Source organism: Rana temporaria, chromosome 11 (genome assembly GCF_905171775.1).
Source record: "Rana temporaria chromosome 11, aRanTem1.1, whole genome shotgun sequence".
In the NCBI taxonomy this organism is placed as follows: domain Eukaryota; kingdom Metazoa; phylum Chordata; class Amphibia; order Anura; family Ranidae; genus Rana; species Rana temporaria.
In genome coordinates, this window is record NC_053499.1 from 115,875,069 (window position 1) to 115,896,153 (window position 21,085).

At 44.4% G+C, this 21,085-nt stretch overlaps 1 protein-coding gene across 1 annotated transcript in view; it reads right to left on the bottom strand.

Annotated features, from left to right (window-relative positions):
* Positions 1–5,068: 5,068 nt before the first annotated feature.
* Positions 5,069–21,085, bottom strand: part of MRPL11 (mitochondrial ribosomal protein L11) — a 40,819-nt gene continuing 24,802 nt past the window's right edge. The window contains exons 3-6 of the mRNA XM_040328887.1: positions 20,348–20,443; positions 18,710–18,803; positions 12,755–12,914; positions 5,069–5,411 (exon numbers count right to left, since the gene is read on the bottom strand). Coding sequence (XP_040184821.1) covers positions 5,306–5,411; positions 12,755–12,914; positions 18,710–18,803; positions 20,348–20,443 — 456 coding nt within the window. The 3' untranslated portion in view covers positions 5,069–5,305. The remainder of the gene's footprint in view (positions 5,412–12,754; positions 12,915–18,709; positions 18,804–20,347; positions 20,444–21,085) is intronic.

A 21,085-nucleotide genomic window follows, 5' to 3' on the forward strand; every position in this document is an offset into this window, starting at 1 on the left:
AAAAGCAATTCAAAACCCACGTTTGACTGCACGATCCCTCCAGAAAGGTCTGGCAGACACTGGAGTTGTGGTACACTATTCCACTATAAAGAGATACTTGTACAAATATGGTCTTCATGGAAGAGTCATCAGAAGAAAACCTCTTCTACGTCACCACAAAAATCAGCGTTTGAACTTTGCAAATGAACATATAGACAAGCCTGATGCATTTTGGAAACAAGTTCTGTGGACCGATGAGGTTAAAATAGAACTTTTTGGCCGGAATGAGCAAAGGTACGTTTGGAGAAGAAAGGGCACAGAATTTAATGAAAAGAACCTCTGTCCAACTGTTAAGCATGGGGGTGGATCAATCATGCTTAAGGGTTGTATTGCAGCCAGTGGCACAGGGAACATTTCACGAGTAGAAGGAAAAATGGATTCAATAACATTTTAGCAAATTTTGGATGGTAACTTGATGCCATCTGTGAAAAAGCTGAAGTTGGAGAGGATGGCTTCTACAAATGAATAATGATCCTAAACATACCTCAAAATCCACGGGGGATTACATCAAGAGGCGTAAACTGGAGGTTTTGCCATGGCCTTCACAATCTCCTGACCTCAATATAATTGAAAATCTATGGATAGACCTTAAAAGAGCAGTGCGTGACAGACAGCCCAGAAATCTCAAAGAACTGGAAGACTTTTGTAAGGAAGAATGGGCAAAGATACCTCAAAAAATAATTGAAAGACTCATGGCTGGCTACAAAAAGCGTTTACAAGCTGTGATACTTGCCAAAGGGGGCAGTACAAGATATTAACTCTGCAGGGTGCCCAAACTTTTGCAGACGCCATTTTTTGTTTTCTGTAATTTTGAAAGTGTAAATGATGGAAATAAAATTTAACTTTTTTTTGACATATTATAAGAATGTCCAATCTGTAATTTGATGCCTTTTGGAGATTCTTCCATCTTTCCTTAGCTTCGTTATGCACATTAAAACCAATTTTTACCTGGGGTGCCCAAACGTTCGATCCCCACTGTAGAGACATAACAAGCCTCCCCCTAAAGTCTTTCTGCCTTAGGCAGGCCATACGTTCTTCATTTTCTTTCGTACAACCAACGGGTTGAAGGAAAAAATAAATAAATAAATACATTGATTCCCACAACCACACATTTGAGGTGGATGGGGGAATCCCTCCTGCAGAGCTATTGTGTTCTAACAGTAGGGAGGCTTCCCCACCATCAGAATACACTCATAAGCATCACAGGCTATATATCAGGCGGCACCAATCAATCGAAAAATTTCAGGCTTGATGTACAGAAGTCGATTGAGAGATCGATTTCTATACATCCAGCCTTCCCATAGTTGAATCGAAATTCACCCGGTCTCTTCTGAACCAGCCAAATTTTGTTTCATCTATGGCCGGCTTTAACCACTTGCCGACCTCCTCATGTACATATACGTCGGCAGAATGGCACGGACAGGCACATGTACGTACCTGTACGTGCTCTGCTTGACGTGGGTCGGGGGTCCGATCGGGACCCCCCCCCCCCGGTACATGCGGCGGTCGGTAAGCCTCGGGGAGCGATCCGGGACGACGGCGCGGCTATTCGTTTATAGCCGCCCCGTCGCGATCGCTCCCCGGAGCTGAAGAACGGGGAGAGCCGTGTGTAAACACGGCTTCCCCGTGCTTCACTATGGCGGCGCATCGATCGAGTGATCCCTTTTATTAGGGAGACTCAATCGATGATGTCAGTCCTACAGCCACACCCCCTACAGTTGTAAACACACACACACAGTGAACCCTAAATGTTACAGCGCCCCCTGTGGTTAACTCCCAAACTGCAGCTGTCATTTTCACAATAAAGAATGCAATTTAAATGCATTTTTTGCTGTGAAAATGACAATGGTCCCAAAAATTTGTCAAAATTGTCCGAAGTGTCCGCCATAATGTCGCAGTCACAAAAAAAAAAAAAAAATCGCTGATCGCCGCCATTAGTAGTAAAAAAATAAAAATGCAATAAAACTATCCCCTATTTTGTAAACGCTATAAATTTTGCGCAAACCAACCGATAAACGATTATTGCGATTTTTTTTACCAAAAATAGGTAGAAGAATACGTATCGGCCTAAACTGAGGGAAAAAAAATGTTATATATGTTTTTGGGGGATATTTATTACAGCAAAAAGTAAAAAATATTGAATTTTTTTCTAAATTGTCGCTCTATTTTTGTTTATAGCGCAGAAAATAAAAACCGCAGAGGTGATCAAATACCACCAAAAGAAAGCTCCATTTGTGGGGAAAAAAGGACGCCAATTTTGTTTGGGAGCCACGTCGCACGACCGCGCAATTGTCTGTTAAAGCGACGCAGTGCCGAATCGCAAAACCTGGCCTGGGCATTTAGCTGCCTAAAGGTCCGGGGCTTAAGTGGTTAATAGATGTTTGTCACCAGGTATGAAAACAAATCTTTCTAGGAATTGGGGGGGGGGGGGTGGGGGAGAAACACAAGGTACATCTCCATATGTTTCAAAGTATTTTTCAAAATCCACGATAATCCATGACTCCTACATCTTGCCCCCCCTGCGCCAAAGTACCCCCCATTTTCCTGACATGCATGCTTGGATAAGGGTCTGATATGGATTTTGGGGAGGACCCCACAGCCTTTTTTATTTAATTTTGGCATGGGTTCTCCTCAAAATCCATACCGGACCCGAAGGGTTTTTTTTTTTTTTTTACATTCAGCTGTCAGCAGGGAGAACTCATTGGTTGTCAAGGACGTGGTGGGCTGCTTCCCATCCCACTCTTTAGCAACTCGCTATTTACACAAAATGCATAAAACAGCATGCAAAAAAAGCACCTGAAAACAGCATCAACCACATAGATGTGAACCTAGACTTAGGGTCTTGTTTTAGTTACAGGAATTATGTTTTAGACGCACTTGACAGGAAGTGGCGAGTACTCTATGGTGTTGATTTAATAGAACTGCAGAGTGGAAAATGTAGTGCCGCTCTGTCTAGAAACAAATCAGCTTCCAGGCTTTTGTTTGTCAAAGTCAAATTGAACAAGAATTTAGAAGCCGACTGGCTACCATCCATGCCCAGTTGCACCAGATTTTGTACTCTCCAGTGTTAGTCAATCAACCCCTATTTTGGATATACATCGGCGACACTTTTTCTTAGGCACTTTACACTGTGATTGGACACAGCTGATCACATGGTGTAAACAGGAAAAGCCATGTATCAGCTTTTCCTCCACTCGCACTAACAGGTGCGAGTAGAGGCGAGCCGATTGGCTGCTCTCCTGACAGGAATTATCAGTGCAGCGCCCCTGAGGATGCTCACCCATGGCCACCAGGGATGCCAATCAGTGTCCATTAGGGATGGCACTGTACCCAGTGATCCCAGCCAGTGCCTCCTGATCAGTGCTGCCTATCAGTGCCAAATCAGTACTGCCTCATCAGTGAAGGAGAAAATGTACTTCTTTCAAAAGTTTTGCAACAGAACCAAAAGAAAAAAAAATTATATTTTTATTTGTAGTGAAAAAAATAAGACTCCAGTGGTGACCAAATACCACCAAAAGCTCTCCTCCCCCACCTATACAGTCTCCCTGATCCTGCGTTGTGGGCGAAAAAAGGAATCCTCACCCTCCGGCACGTGATGCCGAACGGCAAGGTGATGACGTTCCAGGAGCTGAAGGCGGCCTACCGCCTTCCAATTTAGATACTGCCAGCTCAGGCATGCCCTCGCCTCACAGTTCACGGCTCCTGTGACCCTCGAGCCTGATTCAATTGAGCGCCTCTTGATCTCGGGGGTGATGGGGAGTCCTTTGTCCTCCCTTTACCTCCGACTCACGGTGGCTCATGATGTGGACACAGCTGGGGCTTTGGGCAAGTGGAGTGCGGACATCCCTGATATTGACGAAGAGGTGTGGGAGGATTGTGTCTCCTCTTATATCCCCTCTATGACAGCTTCCAGAGACCGTTTCATCCAGCTGAAGTTTTTGCATAGAGCATACTACACACCGCAGAGGTTGGCTGGAATGTTTCCCTCTAGGAGTCCGCTTTGTACCCGATGTCTGACTGACACTGGGACGTTTTTCCATATGGTTTGGTCCTGTCCGAAACTACACACGTTTTGGAGAGAAGTGGCTGACACTCTGTCCGAACTCTGTGGGGTGGACTTGGCTATGGATCCTCGCATATTCCTGCTTAGCTATTTGGGTGAGATTGAGGGCGATAGGTACGTCAAGCTTTGTATTACTTTTGCTTTATTTTATGCTAGGAGGGAGATTCTTCTACGTTGGAGAGGCCCGGAGCTCCCCACAGTGTCTTCATGGCAGGCAGCGATTGAACGGGTCCTCCCGCTATACAAGATTACATATGAAAGCAGAAACTGTCCAGCGAAGTTTGATAAAATCTGGTCCAACTGGGTCGATGCCTCTGGCTAGATGCCCTCCTCCACCCCCCCCCCCCATGGTGATGGTGTCCCATTCCCCCCCCCCTACATGTGTGGGTGTATCCCCCTTTTCCCCGGCTCCTATCCCCTCCTTGTGGGTGGCTCTCCTCCTGGTTGGTCCCCCCCCCAGGGGGTGGGGGTACGTAAGCTCGTGAAACGACGACTGGGGTGATCTGTTGACTTGAACCCCCCCCCTGCTTGATCCTACTGCTTTGTTGATTTAGGTTCGGCTCACCTCTCTATTGGTCTGTGGCCCTTACTATTGCATCTGCCTCTGATTCCCCTACTTGAATTGTTAATGCAATCTTGACTGACTGTGTTCATGATGCTTTCAACTGTCATTGCTTCCTGTCACTTGTTAATTTTTCAATAAAGAGAAAACTTTTTACTGTCAAAAAAAAAAAATACCACCAAAAGTAAACTCCATTTGTGGGAAAAAATAAATGATAAAAATGTAGTTTGGGTACAGTGTTGCACGACCGCGCAATTATCATTCAAAACGTTATGCCACTGAAAGCTGAAAATTGGTCTGGGCCCTGTAGTAAAGTGGTACAAAAAAAAAAAAACACCACGCCTCTAACTGAACAGGGTTACATGATCTCGTGAACACCATCCAGCCTCTTGCAGTTGCTATACTAGTGGTTTTAGTTTACTTTTATTAAAACAGCACAAGTAACAATTTTTAGGACATAGCAAAGGTTCGCAGCATATGATGCCTCTTTTTATTACACTAGAAATTAAGTATTAATACCGGTTTCATGCCATCTTCTTTACAATATAATGCTGTACAGACACTAGGCTGCAATTTGTACAAAATTATTCACAGCAGCAGGGAACATAACACAGTACTTGAGTTCAACTTCTCTGGTCACATCACTTCTTCTTTGTTGCCACAGCTTCCGCTAGTCGAGCTTCTGCAGCAGCTTGATGGACAGCTCGACGCTCCTCTAGAAACTTTCCATACTCTTCTGGGCACAGGCTGTGGAGGCAAACATCAAATGAAAGACTGATATAAAAATGTCTGAATAATAATTTTACATATTTGTTTCAGATTAAAAGTATTGAAGCAAGTCAAAGTGTGGCAGGCACCTAGAATTTTCAAAAGGAAAGGTAAGCAATGACAGCCTTCATGTTTCTTCAATGAAAGTTTTTTTTTTTCCCCTTCTTCTTTTAAACAAATGGGATTAACAAATATATCACTGATTCCCTTACTCCTTATCCAACCATACCTTTAGCATTACCTACAATTCTACTCCCTCCTCTCATTTTTTTTTCTCTCTCGGGGTCCCTCAAGATTCTGTTCTTGATAGTGAAACATGTTTTTATTTATATTAGTTAATTATATGTGTGTGCAGCCATCACTATTTAGTCATTTAGGCCCCATGCACACGAGAGGCTATTACAAACGCCTCTAATCTCAGCTTTTCAAAGGCAAAAACCGGCATTTAAAACGCCCGTTTTTGCCACGAATTGCGCGGCGATTTGCCGCGATTTGCAGCGTTTTACCGTGATTTGCGGCTGTCAGCATTTATCCCCAAAACACTGTAGACCCTCCCCAAGCTCAGAATCAAACTATTTGTGCCGTGTTTTGCCGCGATTTTCGTCTAAAACGCAAAAGCTGAAAGCTTCTGAACCCAAAATTTTGGGTTTGGAAAAACGGCCCTAAACCCAACTGCTTTGAAACGCCAAAAAACGTGATCGTGTGCATGGACACATAGGATAACATTAAATGTGTTCAGGGGCAGTTGAAAAAAAATGCCCAAATGCCTCTGAACTCGAGTTTACCAGCGTCTCGTGTGCATGGGGCCTTATATTATCATATTTTTCTGACACTTAGCACAACCATTTTTGTTCTTTAACAAAATGAGTTTAATTTAAAGCTGAATTCCGAGATTTTTTTTCTACATCGTTTTTTTGGTCCAGCTTGGACTCATCACATGACCCAGGAAACAGAGGCTCACTGTAGTAGCGCTGGCTACTACAGTGGTTCTCTGCTTCCACAAGAAAAAAAATAGGTGTGAAATATTTATACTTACCAATGGACCAATAGAAATACGTGGACATTTTTTTTAAATAAGAAAATACCTGCAATTTAGCTTTGTACGTGTTTGTTTACGTTTACAGAAAATCTGTAAAGGTGACCTAGCACCAGACCCTCTACTCACCCCCCAATCCCTGCTGTACTTACCTCTTGAGATCCTGAGCAGTAAAGGCTCCCGCAACGCGCTCCAACTGGAATTTTAAATCCTTGCAGATTTCTCTCCTCTCCGTCAATCACTGCCAGTACAGACCAGAGGAATTCTAATTTGTCAGCATAGTCACGTGGACAGCGCTGGCCAATCAGAATCCATATGGTCCATACTGGCAAAAGAACACGTTGACCTGTAGATGTAGCAGTTATAGGCCTGAGACAAACCGTTTACTACTGACAGGGGTGTTTACAATGCTCAACTTTTATGTAAAATCTTTATCCCAAAAGAAAAAAGTTTGTTGTAACCGATTCCAAAGTGCTAGCTAAAGTTTTGCCCATCCATCAGTTCACTCTCCATTGGGGGAAAGCCAAAAATCAGAGCTGTGGAAAGTCTGTCAGGAGAACTACAATTCACATCAGATGAAATAGTTTTTTCAGTCTGTAAATCTTGCCTTTTCCATGCTTTATTACAGTAGCAGAGTGTTGCCGCTCTAAATTTATATTTGGGGTACAATGTTTGTATAAAGAATATCAATACTATATGTTTACACATTGTTTTGGTATTATTTTTACCCCTCTTGTTTTACTGAAATTTTATTAAAAGTTTTTAATATAAGAAATATGCATTTCAGGTACAGTAATAATAAATTGAGGGTTAGAGATCCGGGCTCGAAGCGTAGTGCAAAGGACAGCCAGGATAGGTCTCTGCCCTGTAGTACCTAGCTTTCCACAGCCATGCCGTTAGAGCCAGCGATTATAAAGCAGGGTAAAAATTGGACCTTGGTAAAGAATGTCAAGGTGAGGAGGGAGACTTGGCATGTGGGCTCCAGTGGTGGAGGGGGATCATGAGAGAGGTAGCCGTTAGAATGGATAAATCTCCAATCAACATCCTTACATCCTGATGACTGCTTGCACCTGCTCAAGTGACCCAGGAAATGGCAGCCATGGAGTAAGGGAAATCCCCCAGGGACATCACTCACAGACTGCAGCAAAGGCAAGCTGTCTCCAGGTGATGCAAATGCCTAAGATGTTGATTTGGGCATCACTGGCAAAGCTATGGCTCCATAACCGATCCATTATACAAATCCACTGGGGGAGCAAAACCCTCCAGGCTCCGCCATTACCAGCAGAGTAGTTGCAGCTGATCCTGCTGAGGAAGAAAAGTGCAGTGCTGGGAAGATTACCAGGATCTGGCCCGTCACCCAGCACCACAGTTACAAAAAAAAAAAACCCACACACATTGGCCCAGATTCAAGAAGCGGTTGCGCGGCGCAAGGGCTTACTTGCTCCGGTGTAACGAGTGCTCCTGATTCAGGAACCTCGTTACACCGACTGCAGCCTAGGATGTGACAGACATAAGCCTCCTTATGCCTTCACATCCCAGGCTGCATTCTTGCGTTGGCCGCTAGGGGGCGCGGCCATTGTGATCGGCGTATAGTATGCAAATTGCATACTACCACCGATTCACAAAAGTTGCGCGGGCCCTGCGCACGCAAGGTACGGAGTTTCCGTACGGCCACTTTAGCATAAGGCTGCTCCTGCTAATAGCAGGCGCAGCCAATGCTAAAGTATAGCTGCGCTTCCCGCTCGTGAAATTTAAATTTCACGTCGTTTACGTAAGTGAACCGTGAATGGCGCTGGACGCCATTCACGTTCACTTAGAAGCAAATGACGTCCTTGCGACGTCATTTGCCGCAATGCACGTCGGGAAAGTTTCCCGACGGAGCATGCGCTGTTCGCTCGGCGCGGGAGCGCGCCTAATTTAAATGATTCCCGCCCCCGGCGGGATCATTTACATTAGGCGCCCTTACGCAGGGCTATTTAGCATATCGCCCGCGCAATTTACGGAGCAACTGCTCCGTGAATCACGGGCAAAGCGCAATATTTGCGTGGGCGCAGAGAAAAATTTTTGCTCTTTGCCCACGCAAATATTGCGCGATTCTACCTGAATCTGGGCCATTGCTGGTATTATCATCTTTACTGGCCAAATGTCGTGGCCACTCTAAGAGCCGGTACACACAGGGGAGGCACGACTTTTGAGATCGCCTTACCGAGTCGACTTCAGAGGCGACTTGCAAAATGACTTCTGTATCGAAGTTAATGCAAGCCGCCCCAAAGTCGTACATGAACCTTTTTCTAAGTCGGAGTGACTTAAGTCGCTCCTATTAGTACGGTTCCATTGAATGGATCAAAGCGCGACTTGTCAGGCGGCTGAGTCGCCCCTGTGTGAACCAGCTCTTATTGTCAAATTGCATTCCCACATAAAAAAAAAAAAATTAAGAAAAAATAAAAGTAGCAAGAAAATTTCTCTGTCCTACTTTTTGAGCATTAGACAAATAACTGAGAGGTGTATTGCACATAGGGATGAATAGCAAAACCTGGAGTGCGTTTTAATCTTTTGCTTGTCCCTAGAGTCCAACTCCTGCAGGTTGCACAATACTCATTGGTCTGATCTAGCTGTGTCCTTCAACAAAATAACAATAAAACCATTTCATTTGTAGCCTGGAAAAGCCTAAAGAAATATTTTGTGTTCCAGCAACAAAGGGAAGTACAGCAGTTCTTCTCCATGTCAGTTTGCTCAACACCAGGGCCTTTCCTCTCTTGTGCCACGTACACTTGTTAAAGTGTCATATGCCTGCCCCCTTCACTGGTTAATAAAAAGTGTAATGAAACACACTGATATTCCTGCATACCTGAGACAGCCCCCGAGAGTAGATAAAAAGAAAATAGCGCAAAATAATATGCAACAGTGCCTAAGCAAAAAGGTTTTGGTTAGTCTTTATTATCTTCTATATCCGGTTCTGAGCGATAGGTACACAAGCCTGTCCTCCTGCCTAGGCTGTGATATGACGGTCTGCCTTCTGAATGCCTTAAGCACTTCCCTACCGGCCCATAGTAAAATGACGTCCACAAAGAACCTCTGCCGTTCAGAGTGGACGTCATATGACATCCTGGGCTTTGCAGGGGGATATCTGAATGATGCCTGCAGATAGAGGCATCATTCAGATATCCTTCTCTTGTGCCGACGATTCTGCACAACGTAAGAACGATCATAGCGGCGGTTCCGCCGCTAGATCGTTCTTACAGGCGGTGGGAGGGGACATCCCCCCCCCTCCCGCCGCCATCCGGTGCTTCTCCGGGCTCTCCCGTGCCATCGGGGGCCCGGAGAACGAATCGTCCGGCTCTCGCAGGAAGCATAGAGATGACTGGTGACCAGATGGTCACCAGTCATCTCTATGACCGTCGAGGACCCGGGCGCGATGTGATGACGTCACGCCCGGGTCCCCGTAAGTAAACAAAGCCGCGATTGCGGCTGCTAAGCAACAGCAAGCATGAGATCGGTGAATTTTTTTTCACCGATTTCATGCTTTCCAGCCTGGAGGAGAGATGTGGGGTCTTATTGACCCCGCATCTCTCCATAAAAGAGTACCTGTCACACACATTCCTATTACAAGGGATGTTTACATTCCTTGTAATAGGAATAAAAGTGATCAAAAAAAAAAAATTAAAAAAAAAAAAAAGTGTAAAAAAAGAAATAAATATATATATATATATAAAAAAAAAAGAAATAAAATAATTTTTTTTAACGCCCCTGTCCCCGGTAGCTTGCGCGCAGAAGCGAACGCACACGCAAGTCCCGCCGACATATGTAAACGCCGTTTAAACCACATATGTGAGGTATCGCCGCGTGCGTTAGAGTGCCAGCAACAATTCTAGCACTAGATCTCCTCTGTAAATCTAAACTGGTAACCTGTAAAAATTTTCAAATCGTTGCCTATGGAGATTTTTAAGTACCGAAGTTTGGCACCATTCCATGAGTGTGCGCAATTTTAAAGCGTGACATGTTAGGTATCTATTTACTCGGTGTAACATCATCTTTCCTATTTTACAAAAAAATTGGGCTAACTTTACTGTTTTTTAATTCATGAAACAATTTTTTTCCCAAAAAAAGGCGTTTGAAAAATTATTGCGCAAATACCGTGCAAGATAAAAGGTTTCAATGACCGTCGTTTTATTCCCTAGGGTGTCTGCTAAAAAAAACATATATAATGTTTGGGGGTTCTGCGTAATTTTCTAGCAAAAAAATTATGATTTGTACATGTAGGAGAGAAGTGCCAGAATAGGCCTGGTATGGAAGTGTGTATAACTGCCCTGTATGGAAGAGGTTAAAGCAAATTTTTCATGTCCGAAATATGTTAAAAATGCTGCCATCTCCTTAAATGAGACTTGCTTGGCCGTCAGTCAGATTTCCGCTTTCACAACTTTGAGTCGCTGACACTGAACAAGCACATAGATGTTGAATTCCAACTTTTGATTCTGCAGACAGTTTTTTGCCCATGACCAGAAGCTACACACTGCCCTCTAGTATTTGCAGAAGGTGTTTAGCAACAACAGTCTTTGTATGCCTATCCTGACAGATATGCATTGACTTTCTGCCTGCAATATGATTCTACCTGAATTCTGCTTTTTTTAATCATCTGCCAATTTTTCTTTTGCAAAGGTCACAACCTGAAAGTATCACACAGTAAGATGCAGCCTGCTTTCAGGGATTATGGGGAAGAAAGGGCACTTCTTATGCCTCGTACACACGACCATTTTTCTCGGCAAAGAAAATAAATAAAAACACATTTTTCCCAACGCGATTCCTCTCCAGCCTGACTTGCATACACACGTTCATGCAAAAAAACTTCCAACCAAAGCGCGGTGATGTACAACGATACTATAAAGGGGACGTTCCTTTCAAATGGCGCCACCCTTTGGGCTGCTTTTGCTGATCCTCGTGTTGATAAAAGTTTGGTGAGAGACGATTCGTGCTTTTCAGTCCGTTACAGCGTGACGAATGTGATATCTCCATACCAAATGCTAGTTTTACCAGAACGGAGCGCTCCCGTCTCATAGTTGATTTTGAGCTTGCGCGTTCCCCCCCCCCCCTCAGAAAAGCATACACTCGACCGTTTTTCGCAACGAGAAAAAGACTGACGGGAAACACGACGAGAAAAAAAAGAGAGCTGGTTTAAATTGTTTTGCGGGCAGTTTTGTCGTCAAGAAAACTGCTAGGGAGCATACACATGACCGGTTTTCATGACCAACATAAAAAAATGGCAGTTTTCTCATCGTGAAAACCAGTCATGTGTACAAGGCACTAGGCTTCACATCTTGGGGTCACGTAGGGCGGCTTTACGTTGTGCGGGCGTAGCGTACTTATTTACACTACGCCGCCACTACTTAGAGAGGCAAGTGCTGTATTCACAAAGCACTTGCGTCGTAAGTTACGACGGCGTAGCGTAAATCGGCCGGCGTAAGCGCGCGTAATTCAAAGTAGGCAGGTCGTGGGCGTGTTGCATTTAAATTAAGCGTGTCCCCATGTGGATGCATGGCCGAACGGCGCATGCTCAGCATTTACGCCCAAAGATACGCCGGCTCAATGCCTGTGACGTCAAAGGAACCTACGCACAGCCCCATTCACGTACGACTTGCGTAAAAAGATACGCTTGTTCCGACGTCCATGCCTTGCACGGGCTGCGCCACCTAGAGACCTGCTTTATCTTTACGCCGGCCTTTGTCTTACGTAACTAATTGCGACGGGCGTACGTACGTTTGTGAATCGGCGTATCTTGCTCATTTGAATATTCAACGCGGAAAACAACGGAAGCGCCACCTAGCGGCCAGCGTAAATATGCGCCCTAAGATACGACAACGTAGGAGACTTACGCCGCTCGTATCTTAGCCAAATTTAAGCGTATCTGGTTTCCAGAATACGCTTAAATATACGACAGCGCAGATTCAGACTTACGACGGCGTGTCTACTGATACGCCGACGTAAGTCTCTGAGAATCTGGCCCTTGGTGTTCTTTCATAAAACATACCATGCAGGAAAATCACACTGCATCACCGACATATGTGACATCCCTTCTACTACTTTTTTTTAGAATTGTGTTTTTCAAACTCTAGTAAACTAGCTGGCTACTAACATCTTCAATTTGTATCTGGTACTTGTATACTCTTGTGTTTGCATGTTGCTAGTTTTTGCAGCTGTACAATGTATGAAGGAGAAAAAAAAAAAGAAGAAACCACACAGAAAATACAACCAATCTACCTCTCCATTATTTGTTCCTAGAGAATATACTTACTCCCTGACGACTTTGATTCCCAGTGAACAGGCACTGCCATGGAGACACTTTACCACTTCTATCAGTGGCATATCCCGGAGAATAAAGGATTCATCTTTAGATTTCACCAGTGCTATTTCATATAACTGCTTCAAGGTCAACATCCCTGCAACTTCATGACCTAATGACACATGAGAAGAAAATAAATTAAAATTTCTGTACTCACCAAAAAATCCTTCACAATGCCAGTAACCATTTAAGCAGCAATAACAGCGTGTAGCCTTAGTACCAAACAGGGGAAACCTCAACCTAGCAAAGGTCTTCTATGTACTCTTGCAACAATGAGGCTTCAAAGAGTGGGTCTCAGCTCTGGTCCCGATAACTCCATAAGGATACCCTGTACTGGCCTGACTGGAAGTGGAGTCTAATCAGAACACAGAGATTGGTCCTGCCGACAGCAGGACCATCGCTGAAAGACCACATTATATTAAACAACTGGAAAACTTGCACTTCCAAACTGACTGGAGAATCAAAGAACTCAGGACTGTCCCAGAGAAAGACACTAGTAGTAATGGATTGGAAAAACATGCGATTGTTCGCCGACAGCAGAGACTTGCAGCATTTTTCCAATCCAGCATGAATCTACAAGCAGTTGTCGATCATTTGCAAAAATCTTCCAAAACTTAAGCTGGCCATACATTAGAGCTGCACGATTCTGGCAAAAATTATTTTGCTTAAAATGAAGATCACGATTCTCTAAAAAAAAAACGTTTTTATTAGAAAAATTGACAATGTGTGTGTGTGTGTGTGTGTGTGTGTGTACGTACGTCCCCTTTAAGAGCCCAGCCGTGGGTCGTGCGCACAGGACCCGGTCCGAAGCTCCTTGACATTGCTCCCGTGGGACCCGATCGTCACCGGTGTCCCGTGATCGGTCACAGGAACTGAAGAACGGGGAGAGGTGTGTGTGTGTGAACAAACCTTCCCCGTTCTTCACTGTGAAAATATCAGTGATCGTTTGTTTCCCGATATAGGGAACGACGATCACCGACGTCACAGGTCCAGCCCCGCCCCCCCACAGTTAGAAACACACATGAGGTCACACTTAACCCCTAGTGATTAATTTCTTCACTGCTATTTTCACAGTAAACAGTGCATTTGTATAGCACTTTTCGCTGTGAAAATGACAATGGTCCCAAAAATGTGTCAAAATTGTCCGATGTGTCTGACGAAAGAAAGAAAAAGAAAGAAAGATTTAAAAAGAAAGAAAAATCGCTGGTCGCCGCCATTAGTAGAATATTTTTTTTTTATTATAAAGATTCCATAAAAACGACCTATTTTGTAAATGCTATAAATTTTCCACAAACCAAATCGATAAACGCTTATTGCGATTTTTTTTACCAAAAATAGGTAGGAGAATAGGTAGGAGAATACGTATCGGCCTAAGCTGAGGAAAAAAAAAAAAAAAAAAATTTTTTTACATACGCCCGACTCCGTAAAGATACGCCGTTAAGAAAGAAAGAAAGAAAGAAAGAAAGAAAGAAAGAAAGAAAGAAAGAAAGAAAGAAAGAAAGAAAGAAAGAAAGAAAGAAAGAAAGAAAGAAAGAAAGAAAGAAAGAAAGAAAGAAAGAAAGAAAGAAAGAAAGAAAGAAAGAAAGAAAGAAAGAAAGAAATCCCCCCCCCCCCCCCAGGAAAAATCCTAGCGGAAACCGTTCGTCTGTAATGCGCATGCTCAGAAGCATTGAACTTAATTTTCTTGGCTCGACGTAGTGTTGTACGTCACCGCATTCTTGACAGTCAAAAGTTCACCAAACTTGTGTGACCGTGTGTATGCAAGGCAGGCTTAAGAGGAATTCCGTCGGATTTGTGGGGAGTTCCACCACCAATAGTACTAAATATCTCCATACAAAGAAGACAGAATTTGTTCACAAAATCAAAGCCGTTTTAAGACTGAACTAGAAATTACATTTTATACAGATTATTTAATTACAATAGAGCTTATGTAGCAATTACTGTTAAATGTAGAACATGTACAAGAGTGGAAGCTCAAGAAAAATATAGCAAATGACAGTTATAGATTCTCCTTGTTGTTGATTGTCCCATTGGGAAAGTTTTTGGGGATCACTTCCCTATAAGGAGGGAGGGGTGGGGGGGGGGGGGAGAAGATTTCTTCTACCTGGTTTAACAGCATCTCCCAGCGATAATATGACTCCAGGCTCTCCCTGTGTGTCATCTCAAGTGGGCGGGGGCCGAGATTACCCTGCCGACATCAGCTAGGGATGCGAGGAGCATAGAGTCACGTGATCGCTGGGAGATGCTGTTTTTTTTTTTTTTTTTTTTAAATTTTTTATTTATACAAAATAGAAGACCGGCCCACAAGGACCACAGCAAATAAACAGTACAACAGTTGTCATATGGAGGCATACATATAAGACATGGCAGTTACATGAGAGGAAAGTTTCGTAAATACTCTAAAACTGTCCGTGGAAACATCTCCCCCGGCTGGGTGTGGCAGCGCACGGCACGGAAGGCTATATGCCACCCGCCCCGTATCACCGCCCCCAGTTCCAAAGCTAGCCCCCCATCTCCTTCTGTGCTTTCGTGGTGTCTTTCTGCTGCCGGGAACTATGGAACCGTGTGCCAGTCCTCCACCATTTCCGTTTTCTAAGTGTAGTAAAGCATAGGAAAATAGAAATAGAGATCTGGGTGCTGCTCAGCGAGCAGTCCCGAGACAAAGAAGGGAGAGATAGAAAAGTACAGGGGTAGAGGGTGAAGAGAGGTATAAGGATAGGTATTTCAGTATTGGATCAGGGAGTGTGGGGGGGGGGGGGGGGGGGGGGGAGGTTCGCGAGCATGGACCAGCATCTCTGTCCATCGGTTTCTTTTTGTCTTGGCGGTTTTTGCCGTCAGGGTCGCGTGTCCAGGTGTGAGGGCAGGCTCTGATCAGGGGGTGACAGCGGTTCTCCTCTGAGGGCCTGGCCCTCTTCGGAGTATTTAAATATAGCCCATAATTGCCAGGTCTGGGAGTAGAGTTCACCCCTATCTTGTTTTGACAGGACTAGATCTTCCATCCGCCCTATCTCATCTACCTTCCGCAGCCACATGGCAACCGTCGGTGGATTGGAGGATTTCCAGCATAGGGGGACACAGGCCTTAGCTGCGTCTAGTAGGTGGCGCACCACCGACTTTTTGTATACCTTCGCTGGGGTAGAGGTTGCATGGAGTAGGAAGTACGCTGGGTCATCTGGGACCTCGCGTTCCGTGAATCTTTGTGTAATTCGTCTTACTCCCTCCCAGAACGACTTGAGGAGTGGGCAAGACCAAAAGATATGCATTAGTGTCCCCTTGTCTGATCGGCACCTCCAGCAGAGGTCCGATGTGTCCGGGAAGAGTTTGTGCAGTAGGTCTGGTGTTCTGTACCACCTTGTCAGCAGTTTATAATTGGTCTCCTGGACTTTGGTGCAAATTGATGACTTATGTGTAAATGTGAGTATCTGCTGTCTCTTAGCGGGTGTTAGCTGATAGCCCAAGTCTTGTTCCCATCTGTCAAGGCTAGGAACCTGATACCCTTCTACGGGGGTCACCAGCAGCGTATGTAGTAAGGACAGGGCGTGGGGTAACACTCCTGACTCCTCGCACAACTCCTCCAAAGTCGTAAGAGTCTGTCCGGTGGGTGGTGGGGGGATGGTTCTGAGGAAGTGGTCCAGCTGGCCTGCTCTCATAAAGTCCAGCTGATATTGACCAAACTGGTCCATCAGCTGGGTTGACGACTTCCACCTACCCATCTCACTGAAGTGTGCGGCCTGAAAAGTCCCCGAGTCGCGGAGTGCAACAAATTTGGCGTCTCTAAGTCCCGGTGTAAAGTTTGGGCTGCCCAAAATTGGGCGTAGCAGTGAGGTCTCCGTTGTCAGGTGGTACTGCTCTAACAGCCTCGCGCATACCTTGATGGTATTCCCTATCAGTGGATGATGCTGTATGTCGGTTTGTTGTTGGGCACGGCACCACGGAGCACGTCGTAGCATGATGCTACTTTGTGCCTGCTCTAATTGTGGCCACAGTTTGAGCGAGCTGTGTCGGTTCCAGTCTATAAGACGGTTTAACTGTGCTGCATGATAATACGTACGTATGTTTGGCATGGCAAGGCCACCACATAATTTAGGTAATGAGAGGACAGCTTTGTTTACTCGGGAACGCTTCCCTGCCCATAAGAAAGTCCCAAACGCGGCCTGTGTTTGCTTAAAAAACTCTGAGGGGACATGCACAGGTAGGGCTTGCAATAAGTACACAAATTTGGGCAGAATGGACATCTTCAGAATGTTGCACCTACCGAACCAGGAATGTAATCCAACGGTCCAGCGGTTCAACAGTTGTTGGACTGTCTTAAGTAAAGGAGGGAAATTAAGTTGGAATATGTTAGATAGTCGTGGCGGGATCCTTGTTCCTAAGTACGTTAGTGCTATGTCCGTCCATTTTAGGTGAAAGCTTTGTTTGAGTCGGGTCAGTAGTGGTTGAGAAATTCCCACCCCCATCGCCTCTGACTTTGACAGGTTAATTTTTAGGTTCGACAGCTTGCCATATGATTCAAATTCACACATCAAATTTGGAAGGGACGTCGACGGGTTAGTCAGGGAGAACAGCATGTCATCAGCATAGGCTGAGACTTTGTATTGGTTGTTTCCAATCTCTATTCCCGTGATATTTGGGTTCCGCCGTATTTGCCGTAGGAAGGGTTCCAGCGTCAGGGCGAATAGAAGGGGTGACAGCGGGCATCCCTGTCTGGTCCCATTCGCGATCGGAAACGGGTCCGACTGCGTTCCATTTGCTCTTACCCTGGCCGTTGGTTTTGTATAGGCCGCTGTAATCCATCTCATCATTTTCTGGAGATGCTGTTTTTTATATAGATATTATATATGGCACTAGCACACAGAGAAGAGAGAAGGAGGAAGGGAGGAAGGACAGAGGGAGACAGTGGAGATCTGCAGATAGCAGCGTATGACAGAGGCATGTGCGCCGACAATGGTGTCAGGGCTCAGCAGCCCTGATATAGCAGAGTCAGCGTACAGAGGGGAGGATAGAAACTGGCAGGGTCAGCCAGGTATTTCAGGTGCTATAGGGGGGAAAAATAAAGGAACAGGATCTTAAATTTTTGGGGGTTAAAACGCCATTTTCCGTCCAAATTAGTCAATTCAGCCACCCCCCCCCCCCCCAAAAAAAAAAAAAAGGGAGCACAGACAGCATTCGGGCTCGTTCACACTAGTGCGATGACTGGCATTTTTTTTTCCACTGGAAGACGCCAGGTCACCATTAGGGCACATAGGAGACAACTGTTTTCTACATGCACTTTCCCGCAGGCGCATTAGAGTCTACTGTGAAAAAAACAAAGAAACAGACAGGAGCTCACATTTCTCTACTCTCAGAGGGGAAAAGAAAACTTATTTAACTGCAGATTTAATCCTATATCAAAGTCATCTCTGACTCCCCTCTTCCTGGCTCAAGTTAAAGGGTCACTAAAGGGAAAAAAAAATTATATAGTATAGAGACATAAAAGTTAACTGATTCCTTTAAAAAATGATTAAAAATAGATAAAAATCAATCATATAATGTGCCTCTAATTTCACTTTAGTTTTTAAACTGGTTTCATGTTTCTGTGAAGTAAAGAGACCCACAGAACAAAAACAAACAAATCCAGGGCAGTGTTTTGTTTTTAAAATGAATCTGATTGGTTCTGAGGAGTTTTAGACACACAGCTTGGACCACAGTGAAAAGCTGCCATGAGATTTTTCATAAGGAGCCAGACAAGCAGGAAGTGTGGAGATCAGAGCAGAATTACAGCTACTTCAAAGCAAAAACGAACAATGAGGACATGAAACCAGGACTGCAGTAAGGTAAAGGAAGCTATTAAGCTAAAAAAATATTTTCCTTTAGTGATCCTTTAATCTACATTTTTACAATCACTATAGATTTGTAGTCATCACAAACCTGTCTGTGAAGCACCCTTTTCAACGCCAGCAGCAGCTTTGAGGAAGTAGGACGTAGGTGGCAGCCCAATCTTTATTTGGTATGTTCGATCAGGCTAAAAAAAATAAAAAAAGGTCACAATAGGTTTTTATTACCTTAACCACTTACCCCCCGGACCATATTGCTGCCCAAAGACCAGAGACCTTTTTGCGATTCGGGACTGCGTCGCTTTAACAGACAATTGCGCGGTCGTGCGACGTGGCTCCCAAACAAAATTGGCGTCCTTTTTTTCCCACAAATAGAGCTTTCTTTTGGTGGTATTTGATCACCTCTGCGGTTTTTATTTTTTGCGTTATAAACAAAAATATAGCGTCAATTTTGAAAAAAAATAATATTTTTTACTTTTTGCCATAATAAATATCCCCCAAAAATATATAAAAAAACATTTTTTTTCCTCAGTTTAGGCCGATACGTATTCTTCTATATATTTTTCGTAAAAAAAAAAAAAAAAACGCAATAAGCGTTGATTGGTTTGCGCAAAAGTTATAGCGTTTACAAAATAGGGGGTATTTTTATGGCATTTTTATTAATATTTTTTTTTACTAGCAATGGCGGCGATCAGCGATTTTTTTTTTCGGTACTGCGACATTATGGCGGACACTTTTGACACATTTTTGGGACCATTGGCATTTTTATAGCGATCAGTGCTATAAAAATGCATTGGATTACTATAAAAATGCCACTGGCAGTGAAGGGGTTAACACTAGGGGGCAGGGAAGGGGTTAAGTATACCTGGGTGTGTTCTTACTGTGGGGGGGGGGGGTGGACTCACTAGGGGAAACACTGATCCTCTGTTCATACATAGTGGCGGCTCAAAGTGCCGACGTAGAGCGGCTCTCGCCCAGGAGAGCCGACCTACCGCCGTAGAATGACGGCGGCTGGTCGGCAAGCAGTTAAAGTGATTGTAGACACAGATGAGCAAATTTCACAATATCATTCGTATTAATCAGCTCTCATGCCTGTGTAGTTATTTTTTTTTTAAAAAACGAAAGTACCTCTTTGGTTGCCGATGTACAGCCGTCATGTGACATTTTCTACTTGCTAGCGTTCGCTCAGGGAGACATCTGGGAAGTGCTTCTGATCCTCTCTGACGCATGTTCTTTACATCAGCAGAGGGAAGCATTAACAAAAAGGAGGGGAGGAGTTGCAGGGGAATTCCCTGCGATTCAAGGCAGAAGGGATGGGTAAAGGCTGTGGTTTTGTACAGGCCATGGAACTACACAGGCATGCACAATTACAATACGAGCAGGGCCCTCCTGTCCCTACTGTATAGCTTAAAATCAGGGGAGAGGTAGTATGAAACGTAATAGCTGCGGGGGGATGGTCTGGTGGAGGTGGCTCAGGTACAGTTCTTAGGTGGGTGTGGGGAATCCTTCCCTGAATAAATGCCTTTTCTGGGATCACCTAAAGGCGGACAGGGTAGGGGCTGACCGGACATCCCAGGGCAGGGAGTTCCAGAGGCTCTAGAGAAGTCCTGAAGGCGAGCATGGGAGGAGGCAACAAATGAGCTAGAGAGCAGGAGGTCTTGGGAGGAGTGGAGGGAACGATTGCAAAGTACATGGATAGTAAAGTAGTAAAATGTATGTCAAAAAGATTTACATTAACAAAGATCTTCACACGCAAAGGGACTCCTTCAATTAAGTCTTTGGTCTTCTCATTAAACTCTTTACAAAACTGTCCAATTGGTATGCCTCTCTGGAAAACAAAGGAATACAAAGTCAAGAATTTCAGAGACATTTGAAAAAGTTTCGTAAATGAGCATTAAGGCCTCATTCACACTATACACACAGAAAAAAAACTGATGGAAACTGATGTGCAGAGTTCACTTGCAGAGAACTTTTATTAAAAGTCAGCAGCTACACTTTTTGTAGATGCTGACTTTTAATAAACATTAAAAGGCTGGAACTCCCCTTTAAGCTTAGTCAAACTGCCACATGCATCCCTGCAACACTATGGGCCAGATCCACATAGAAATGGATAGGCGCAGCGTATCAGAGATACGCTACGCCGCATCTTACCTGGCTTTAAGTCGAATCCAGGAAGATTTTGTGCCGTAAGTTACGGCGGCGTATTGCATTTCTGCCAGCGGAATTCAAATTGGTGATTAGGGGGTGCGATTCATTTAAATGTAGCGCGTCCCCGCGCCAATTGAACTGCGCATGCTCCGTTTCGAAATTTCCCGCCGAGCTTTGCGCGAAATGACGTTGCAACAACGTAATTTTTTGAACTTAGACGTGACTTGCGTCCATCCCTATTCACGGACGACTTACGCAAAAAAAAAAAAAAAAAAAAAAAATTCAAATTTCGACGCGGGAACGACGGCCATACTTAACATGG